Source organism: Cydia splendana, chromosome 6, assembly GCF_910591565.1.
Source record: "Cydia splendana chromosome 6, ilCydSple1.2, whole genome shotgun sequence".
NCBI classification, from domain to species: domain Eukaryota; kingdom Metazoa; phylum Arthropoda; class Insecta; order Lepidoptera; family Tortricidae; genus Cydia; species Cydia splendana.
Window position 1 is genome coordinate 15,110,307 of NC_085965.1, and position 9,962 is coordinate 15,120,268.

At 40.3% G+C, this 9,962-nt stretch overlaps 1 protein-coding gene across 1 annotated transcript; it reads right to left on the reverse strand.

The window, feature by feature from the left end:
* Positions 1-3,299: 3,299 nt before the first annotated feature.
* Positions 3,300-7,476, reverse strand: LOC134791474 (uncharacterized). The gene is made up of 2 exons (XM_063762506.1): positions 7,040-7,476; positions 3,300-3,797 (listed from the first exon to the last, which is right to left on the reverse strand). The coding sequence occupies exons 1-2, from the start codon at positions 7,385-7,387 to the stop codon at positions 3,441-3,443; spliced, it is 705 nt and encodes a 234-aa protein (XP_063618576.1). The 5' UTR covers positions 7,388-7,476; the 3' UTR covers positions 3,300-3,440.
* Positions 7,477-9,962: the final 2,486 nt, after the last annotated feature.

Below are 9,962 nucleotides of genomic sequence, written 5' to 3' on the forward strand. Positions count from 1 at the left end.
GCTCCGCTAATGTTTTACTCCCGAAACACGATGACAATTTAGTGCGGCGTCGACAAATTGCTTTCGTGAAAAATGAGCCTCACTACAGTACAGCCGCTACACGACTATATACTATACAGCAGAGCAACTAGTTGCCAGTTATATGGCTTCTTTAGGTCTTGAGTGTGAGGCTTGTGTTGGCAGGATGATAATGATAAATAATTTTCGTAAGTAGTGTGTTTCATAGCATAGACATGGACATTTATTTATTAGTAGTTTATGTGACGGATACAATATTGAAACGCATTTAAATACGACTGTGGTTTTATGAAACGAGCTGAAATTAATCCCTAATTATGTAGGTACAGTTACATACACTGTTTTATCTACTCTACACACATATAATAACTAAACACTTATCTAATAGTGCATTACGATCATCATTCTCTTGCCCTTGTCCCATTCACTTGGGGTCGGCGCAGCATGTCTTTCTCTTCCACACCTCTCTGTCGCCCGTCATTTCATCATTCACTTGCGTTCGTTTCATATCATCTCTCACACAGTCCATCCACCTTTTCCTCGGTTTTCCTTTCCTCGTACTTCCCTCCACATTCATTCGTAATACCTTTCTCGTCACATGACTTTCATCCCTCCGCATCACATGCCCGTACCATGCTAGGCGATTTGCCCTTACTTTTTCTGTTATGGGTGCAACTTTCAGGCTTCCTCTTATATACTCATTCCTTATCCTATCCATTCTCGTCACGCCACACATCCATCTTAACATTCGCATCTCCGCTACATGCAATCTCTTTTCATCCGTCACCTTTAGGGCCCAACACTCTGATCCATACATGACGACAGGTCTTATGACTGATTTATAAATTTAATAGTGCATTACGATACAAATGCGAAAAGTAACGAGTGGCGGTAGGTAAATTAAAACATGAACGAAGGGACCTATTCGCACGTATAGTGTACAACGTTTTACAGTACATAACGGTCCTTTAAATGTTCGACATAGGCACGTAAAGTGCTTATTATCGCACTAGGACGGTTATTTTGTACTGCAAAATATAAATGCTTAGTGTAGGCGTGTAATGTCTGCTAAATTGTAATAGGTAAGAACCTAAGTGAATTTTCATAGTTCACTACTTGTTTCCCGGATTGATGAGTCCGGCAATTGCGGTTTATGCAGCTGGCCCTCCTTAGTAACGACTTAGCCCCTTATTCATAAAACTTTACGGGCCTGATTTAGTTAACTTATGTTTTATCCCTTTCTTACAAATACATAACTCAAAATGACAGATAAAGACAAACTATTATTAGTTAATCGAGGTTTGTAGTGCGTTTATGAATTATGAATAAGGGTTAGACTGGACATTGGATTCATCTAAAAAATTGTCTTTTGAATCTACGCCCCAAAACTGCCTTACTAACGGAATGTGCTTCTTGTTTTAAAACTTAGAACGTTCACTCAATCTAAATCTATAAATGACTACCAAATTCATCTAAAGGTACCAAATCTTATCGATCAGGCTGAGCATTGCTACTAAAAATATATTTTCATTACTTAGTGTAGCAGAGAAACCTATTGACAGGCCGTCTAACTTAGTTAAACACAACTTAGCCATAATGTATTACTCTTAGTAAAACAAGAGCTCTCAGCCTGCGATACTCTGAGCAAGATAGGCCCTTGTTGCACCAAGTGCTTCATGCTAAGTGAGAGAAACAGCGGTCTGCGTATAAATTCAGCGCTTGTGGGTCATTATAGTAATGGCCACCGTTAGGGGCCGATGCATTTTTTATTTACCTATCCAAACATGTTTTTCGACGAATCCGTTTTTGCGGAGAATGATTGATGGCTAGCGGCCGGTCATGTTTCGTATTTTATATGCATTTCGGTTTTTTTTCTGTGGCAGAATGTGCAACACATTTCACCTGTTTCAAGAACGTCCCATAATCAAGAAAGTTTAAAAACACGTATTTATTTATTACTAATGCTTTCCTCCGTTATGTAGAAATGAAAAAAAAATAGGGTTTATACGCTGTAAATGTAACTGTAACATACGTATAGCCCCTTCCTTTCCCTCCTAGTCAAAACATTATTATCGAAGCCTTTGCACGATTAACAGGATAAAAGCCATTCACGTTGTTTGTTGACAATTTACGGCATGTTATAAAGAAGTAGGAAAATATTTTGAACGTACCTACACCGAAGCCTTTGTTATGAGACTTGTGAGAAAGAAGTTTATTTTTGCCTTTTGACTGCCAAGCATCACCAAGGGATTTTGCAAAAACTAATTTTGACTGAAAAATCCCCGTTAAATCTAGTTTTCACCGAGGCCTTACGGAAAACTAGTTTAAACTAGTGAAAACGCGGTTTCACTGAGGCGATACGGGAACGCGTCTTCGATAAAAACGGGTTCTTACGGTAACAGATATATATTATACTCGAATGGTGCTGAAAGTACGGTTGGCAGGTACTACAGCTTTACAGCATGACTTTATTTAGCCCTTACAACAATCGTACATTGCCACGAGTATTATAGTATAAAAATGTATTTCATATTAATAAATATAATTTTGATTTTCATTTTTATCGCGGTCCAGTAAATAGACTAGTCGATGACATGAGAGCATTTTCTTTTGAAACTTTATTGCCATTATCACATTGTTATTAAGAAAACAATTGGTACAAATAGTTCTTTGTTAAACATTGCTCCAAGATCCTTGAGAACCCTTGTAGTTAAGGTACGCAAGTATTCATTTGTGATGTGCGCGTTACAAATATTAGGTGCGTCTTTGTATTCAATTGCGGCACTCCGCCGGTAAAGAATGGCGTCGGAACAAATAAAAGAACCGTGTAATGTGATTTAGTACATCCCCTATCAGGATCTAAAGAAGTGGCGCAAGATGAAAGAGGTGCAGACTTCAGATACACAATGGCACGACTATTGACTTGTAAAACAGAGTTAAATCTGTTCAAGATTCGTCGTTGTGATTGTAAATTCCAGTATTTGATATGTCAAATTTTCAGGAGAGAACATTTTAAGTACCTATGTAGTGTTTGCAGTGTTTCATTTCGGTTTTCGAAAATCATGTCGGACGGAATTTACAATCGCAGTGATGAGAAACATTTGAGACCGCCAAATAAATATAATACTTATATCAATATTATATAATTGGAATTTTCATACTGTGAACGCCGGTACTTATTGCTGGGATGATTTGACGGGTCGAGAAATGAAGGCTACTACTTTTAAAAAATATAAAAATGGTTTAATAACCAGTAAAAATAAAATTGTACAAGAAAGTAGCACGTTTTCGTTTTCGTGGCTTGAGGACGAGTGAAGGACGCGGCCCGGTCGGTAAAGCAGTCGGCTCGCGTCGATAGGGCAGGTTCTTTGACGTATGCGTGTGTGAGTGCATCAATCGTTCACACAAACACATGCTAGGCGTTAACATGTTGCGGCCCCAGGAACGAAGTTCGTGTCCATAACTGGTAGAGGGCACAGTCGGTTGAAAGCTCGTCGAAGAGTTCCCGAAGTGGTGTTGACGTCGGCTACGCGGGTCACGCCGTCGGAGCCGGGGTAGAGGCGCGTCACGCGCCCCAGCAGCCATCGGTTGGGAGGCAGCCGGTCATCTTTCACCAGCACCATTTCTCCTAGCTGGAGTTGCTGTCCTTGTTTGCGCCATTTCTGTCGTTTCTGGAGCTCTGTAATGTACTCTGTATAATATCGGGACCAGAAATGGGCTTTCAATTGTTGAATCCTCATATATCGTGAGAGAGTAGGTATCGCCGCAGGGTCAGAGCTCTGAGGAGAAGGCAACATCGTTAGCGTTCGTCCGATTAAGAAGTGAGCGGGGGTAAGCGCGGTAAGGTCTGAAGGGTCGGATGATAATGGAGTGAGAGGCCTAGAATTGAGGGTAGCCTCGATGCAAGTGAGAACTGAATTTAAATCTTCGTACGTTAAGTGGGCGAAACCTAAGACCCTTTTTAAGTGGTATTTAACAGATTTTACGGAACCCTCGGCTAATCCATTAAAGTGTGGACTATATGCTGGTGAAAATTTAAAGTTTATGAACATCTCAGATGCCTTTGAGCTGATATAGTTACTATTTGATTTTAAAAATTTAGACAACTCATTACATGCGCCTGTAAAGCAAGTCCCATTGTCTGAGAAAATGTTTTGAGGCTTTCCTCTGCGGGCAATGAATCGATCTAGTGCTGCGAGGAAAGTGTTACTACTTAAATCGGTGACAAGTTCTATGTGAACCGCTTTTACGGCTAGACAAACAAATATGCACAGATACGACTTTATCAGTCTGCTGCCTCGGCCTCTTCGGTTCAGTATCATGATTGGTCCGGCGTAGTCACACGCGGTATTAGCAAATACATAGTCAGTATGCAGGCGTGGCGAAGGAAGATTGCCCATTATGGGTTGAATACTCTTGCCTGCATAACGACGACATCTAATGCAATTTTCAACTATTTTTCTGGCAAGGTTTCGACCATTGATCAACCAGAATTTGTGGCGCAAGATTGCAAGTAATAGTTGCGGAGGTGCATGTAAAAACATTATATGATAGTGTCTAACTATTAGTGTGGCTAAATGATGCTTTGAATCTAATAATATTGGGTGTTTAGTGTCATAATCATAAAATGAGTTACAGAGTCTGCCACCTACTCGTAACAGTTTATCAGTTGTGTTGTAAAATGGATTCAATTGTAGCAATTTATTATTGGCAGACAATTGTTTTTTATTTTTTAATAAGTCATATTCCGAGCTAAAAACTTCAAGCTGAACGAATCTGCACATTGAATTTAAAGATAAATTTAGTTCATTTATTTTTATGTAACCAGTATATTTATCTTGTGGGTTAGGGGCTATTCATAAATTACGTCATTTCAAATTAGGGGGGGGGGGGTCTGGACATCGGATGACGGTAGCATGAAGTAGGAGGAAATGGGGTCATTTGAAGCATGATTTTTGGATGATTATAGGGGGGGGGGGGGGGTCAAAAATCGCCAAAAATCGATGACGTAATTTATGGACAGCCCCTTACGACAATTGTAAATAAATCGATGAACGTATGCGATTATACGTTGCAGCTTACCGAAATTAGAAAATCGCTTCATAAACTCAGCAAAATACGATGTGTGATCAGTATGACTTGCATTTAAGTTGCATATGACCTTGAACTCTGGTAAATCAGAATCTTGTAAATGTAATGGCTGTTTAGGCCAAGAATGTTCTTTAAAATGTGGTTCACGTTTGAATCTACGCTCCAAAGAGATGAACCTGGACAGAGCCCTTTCATAAGAGTCGCCTAGTTTTTCAGGCGTCTCCTTTAATGGAATCGTCACTTCAAAACGACCGTCAGGAAGTCGAGTGGTATTATTTATAAAACTCTGTTCACATTCCTGCTCTTCTTTGGAAAGTTGTTTACGCGTTGCGACTGATTCTAATTCAAAGAATTGAGAAAGTTGATCATTTAATTGTTTATTATAATGTTGTAAGTGTAAATTAATGTTATGGTTGCAATGGACTGTATTTAAATTCGATGCTGAGTATTGTTCTGTTGGAACTGTAACTAAATAACCCAATTTGGTTTCCCATAAAGTTGGTTTATTTTTACCTAATGGAATTTTATGAGTACCAAGTACTGACCAAAATATTCCTAATGAAAGTAACATGTCTACTGGAGCAGGCACATCAAATGTGGGGTCTGCCAACCTAATGTGTGGCGGTATGTTTATCGTTGTACGGTCAATTCGAGACACTGGCAACGGTTGGGTTATACGCGATGCCACATAGCAGGGCACCTTTAATTGATAATCATTGATTAATGACGACATAAGTACGTCACACGACTTTGATAAATGTGAGGTTTGATAATTTAATCCTTCGACGGTTGTCGGAGCTGAAAAAGTAGGTAAGTTTAGTTTAGCGCGTAAACTTTCAGTAATATAACTCGCGGTCGAACCATTATCGAGTAACGCTCGTATTGTGTGTTTTTTACCACTGTGGTCTGTCACTTGAATTAAGACCGTTGACAGTAGCATTCTATCATTTTGTACGGCTGACATTGAAATTTCTTGAACTGGACTAGAAAATTGTTCTTCATCGTCAGGCTGCGGCAAAGAATGCAGCGCGACGTCATTTGACGAAGGCGAAGATGCAGGAGTTGTATGTTCGTGCAATAAACTATTGCGCTGTAATCCACATGTGCGACAAGGGTTTAGCCTACACGTTTTTTCATTGTGACCCACGCGCAAACAGTTCAAGCAAGCCTTGAGTGCTTTAGCTTTATCAACGCGAGCTTGTAATTTTAATGATTTGAACTTTTGACATAGATACAGTGCATGATCGTCATTACAGAACGGACAAGCATACTTGCGAGAAGTAGTAGGGGAATATGTAGTAGCTGTCAACGCCTTCTGTCGATTGTGCGTAGTGTCGCTAGACCTACGTTTTTTATTAGACATTTCTGTAGATTCTAATAAGTCAGCCCGATCTTTAAGGAAATCGTTAAACATTTTAAGTGTAGGAAGCTCCTTTAATTTATTCTTAAAGGATTCCCATTTATGATGAGTAGTTGTATCTAATTTGCTTGAAATTATTTGAATTATAAGTACATCCCAATGCTCAGTAGGGAGATCAAGCGATTTGAGTGCTCTTAAGTTTTTATTTATCGTGTCAATAAGGTTTCTTATTGATCTAGACGATTCTTTTGACAATTGTTCTATGTTAAAAATTGCCTGAATATGATTGTTCACTAAAGACCTTTTGTTATTATAACGATCGCAAAGTAATTCCCAAGCTAATGTATAATTATCGCTGGAAAAATCCAAAGATTGAATTATTACCGCGGCACTGCCCTTCAGTGCAGCGCGCAGGTAATGAAATTTATTAATGTTTGGAATTGAGTTATTTGAATGTATGAGACTACTAAATGTGTCACGGAACTCCAGCCAGTCATGATAATGGCCCGAGAAGCTAGGCATATCTATAGTAGGAAGTTTAAGTTTTGTCCCACCTCCAATCGCAGTCACACAAGAACCTGTCTCCGAGCGGTCGCTGCCCGCAGAGGCGCCGGGCGCCGGCGCGGCCGCCGACAGCAGCTCGCGTGCGCGCGCGACGAGCCCGAAGTACTTGCTCTCGAAAGCCTCGCGTTCTTTATACTGCTCATCTGGAATTTCCAATTCATTCTCTATATCACACTGAACGGAGTCAAATTCAGAATAAATTTCTTCGATTTTTGACAACCGGTCGTTTAATTCTGTAAGTTGTAGTCTACTCAAGCGATCACAACTTTCGACAGTTGTTAGGTGGCTTTCAAATAGCGTAAGCTTAGCTTTTAATGAGGCACGCCTTCTAATCAAAGGTTTATTGTCAACCATTTTAAAATATATAAATTAAAAGGCAAAGGAATGAATTAATTTGAGTAGTTACTATAGATGTAACTATAACTTAATGTATATTTGTTACGAACCAATGCGATGAAATGAGTTGCTAAAAAAAACAACAATCAAATTATTTGCAATGCGATGAAGATAAAAAATAAAGATTTGAAACGATTACTTAAATCAGCACAAAAGCAGCGAAGTGAGGGTGCGCGTAAAAACTGCAAAAAGCCAAGCGGTGCAAGCGCGTAGGTAGCAACAGCTAGCAGCGAGCGCGCGGTGTCCGGGCTGGCCAAGCGAGGCGCCAGCCAAACAGCACCGATATCGTAATGCACTGGAACACGTGAAATAACACTATCTAAGTACGTAGTTATACACAGTTCGCACTCACAACGAAGCAATGCCAAAAAACTAGAACACTCTGAAATGCAATTTATTATCTTTATAATTATAAATGAACAAAAGGTGTAAGTAATTCCAACCTTTGTTTAAGAGCGCTCTTACAAGAAAAGTCGAAATAATGCAAAATTGATGATACTAGTCGACGAAATTCAGGACTTTGCGCTCATTATTAGAAACAATGAGTACTTGTTCCAGTAAAAGCGTCTTCTTATCTTTATAAATATCGTTGTAAATATTAGAAAAAGGACTTATTAAATTAGTAATGATTTTTTTTCTGATGGTCGTTTCCGAAAAACCCCGTGAAGCACTGAATGGCGAGCTCTTATTTGGAAATGTTGAGAATTTTACTCTGCTAAACCTGGCTATTTTGTATTACTAATACCCTGTACTTTAGGCATATCAAACTATATTTTTCCTACATACCTTTGAGAAAGAGAAAATCAAAGTAAAACGAACTCGATTTTCTCTCCGAAACAAGTGTCAATTCCTACGAAAATCTACTTAATATCGAAGTCATTTTCATACTCAAGCAATCTGCAACGTTTGCTTATACTGTTGGTATACATTAGTGTTTATGAAATTCTACTATAATTTTTTGGCAATTTTTTGAAAACTACTCTATATTACCGATGACGCGCGCTGCGCCAGCTCAGTGCCGCGGCATAGCTTGTAGAGGCAGGACGTGTGTCGGTCGGCTCCGCACATTTTCAACGGCGACGACGAGGTTTTTTATCATTGTGTGCGGCGGGCGCCGTGTAAAATGCTATACTGTGTGCGTGTAAACCGCAACGAGAGACTTTGATCCTAGCACTGTTTTTATAGTATTATAATTTATAATGGTACAGTTTAATAAACTACCGGACAGGATTAAAAATATTTGAAACGACCTGACATTCTATATGTATTTATTTGACTCAAGATAGTACTCAGGGTCTGATGATGGAGCCGGAAGGTGGTCACCGGTACCAATCAACCATGCAACTAAACCACTTCGTGTTTAGGCTCGTTTTATTCGTCTCAACAAGATCTTTGACTTAAGATAGTACTCAGGGTCTGATGATGGAGCCGGAAGGTGGTCACCGGTACCAATCAACCATGCAACTAAACCACTTCGTGTTTGGGCTCGTTTGATTCGTCTCAACAAGATCTTTGGCACAAGATAATACTCAGGGTCTGATGATGGAGCCGGAAGGTGGTCACCGGTACCAATCAACCATGCAACTAAACCACTTCGTGTTTAGGCTCGTTTGATTCGTCTCAACAAGATCTTTGACACAAGATAGTACTCAGGGTCTGATGATGGAGCCGGCAGGTGGTCACCGGTACCAATCAACCATGCCACTAAACCACTTCGTGTTTAGGCTCGTTTTATTCGTTTCTATAAGATCTTTGACACAAGATAGTACTCAGGGTCTGATGTTGGAGCCGGAAGGTGGTCACCGGTACCAATCAACCATGCAACTAAACCACTTCGTGTTTGGGCTCGTTTGATTTGTCGCAACAAGATCTTTGACACAAGGTAGTACTGAGGGTCTGATGATGGATCCGGAAGGTGGTGACCGGTACCAATCAACCATGCAACTAAACCACTTCGTGTTTGGCTTCGTTCGATTCGTCGCAACAAGATCTTTGACACAAGTTAGTACTCAGGGTCTGATGATGGAGCTGGACTCCACCCACGGGTACCAGTCTACCATGTAACTGAACCACTTCGTGTTTGGGCTCGTTTGATTTGTCGCAACAAGATCTTTGACACAAGGTAGTACTGAGGGTCTGATGATGGATCCGGAAGGTGGTCACCGGTACCAATCAACCATGCAACTAAACCACTTCGTGTTTGGCTTCGTTCGATTCGTCGCAACAAGATCTTTGACACAAGTTAGTACTCAGGGTCTGATGATGGAGCTGGACTGTGGCCACGGATACCAGTCTACCATGTAACTGAACCACTTCGTGTTTGGGCTCGTTTGATTCGTCGCAATAAGATGTTTGACACAAGATACTACTCAGGGTCTGATGATGGAGCTGATGATGATAGACAGGTACCCGTCGCCACCTTCGCGCTCCATCATCAGACCCTGAGTACTATCTTGTGTCAAAGATCTTGTTGAAACGAATAAAACGAGCCTAAACACGAAGTGGTTTAGTTGCATGGTTGATTGGTACCGGT

What these genes read in the sequence shown, in the direction of transcription:
- LOC134791474 (XM_063762506.1), bottom strand. Translation starts at nt 7,387, where the DNA reads ATGGTTGACAATAAACCTTTGATTAGAAGGCGTGCCTCATTAAAAGCT. An exon ending in GCTCGGAGACAGGTTCTTGT is followed by an intron (nt 3,798 to 7,039) that starts GTGACTGCGATT and finishes CCTTCTCCTCAG; the next exon opens with AGCTCTGACCCTGCGGCGAT.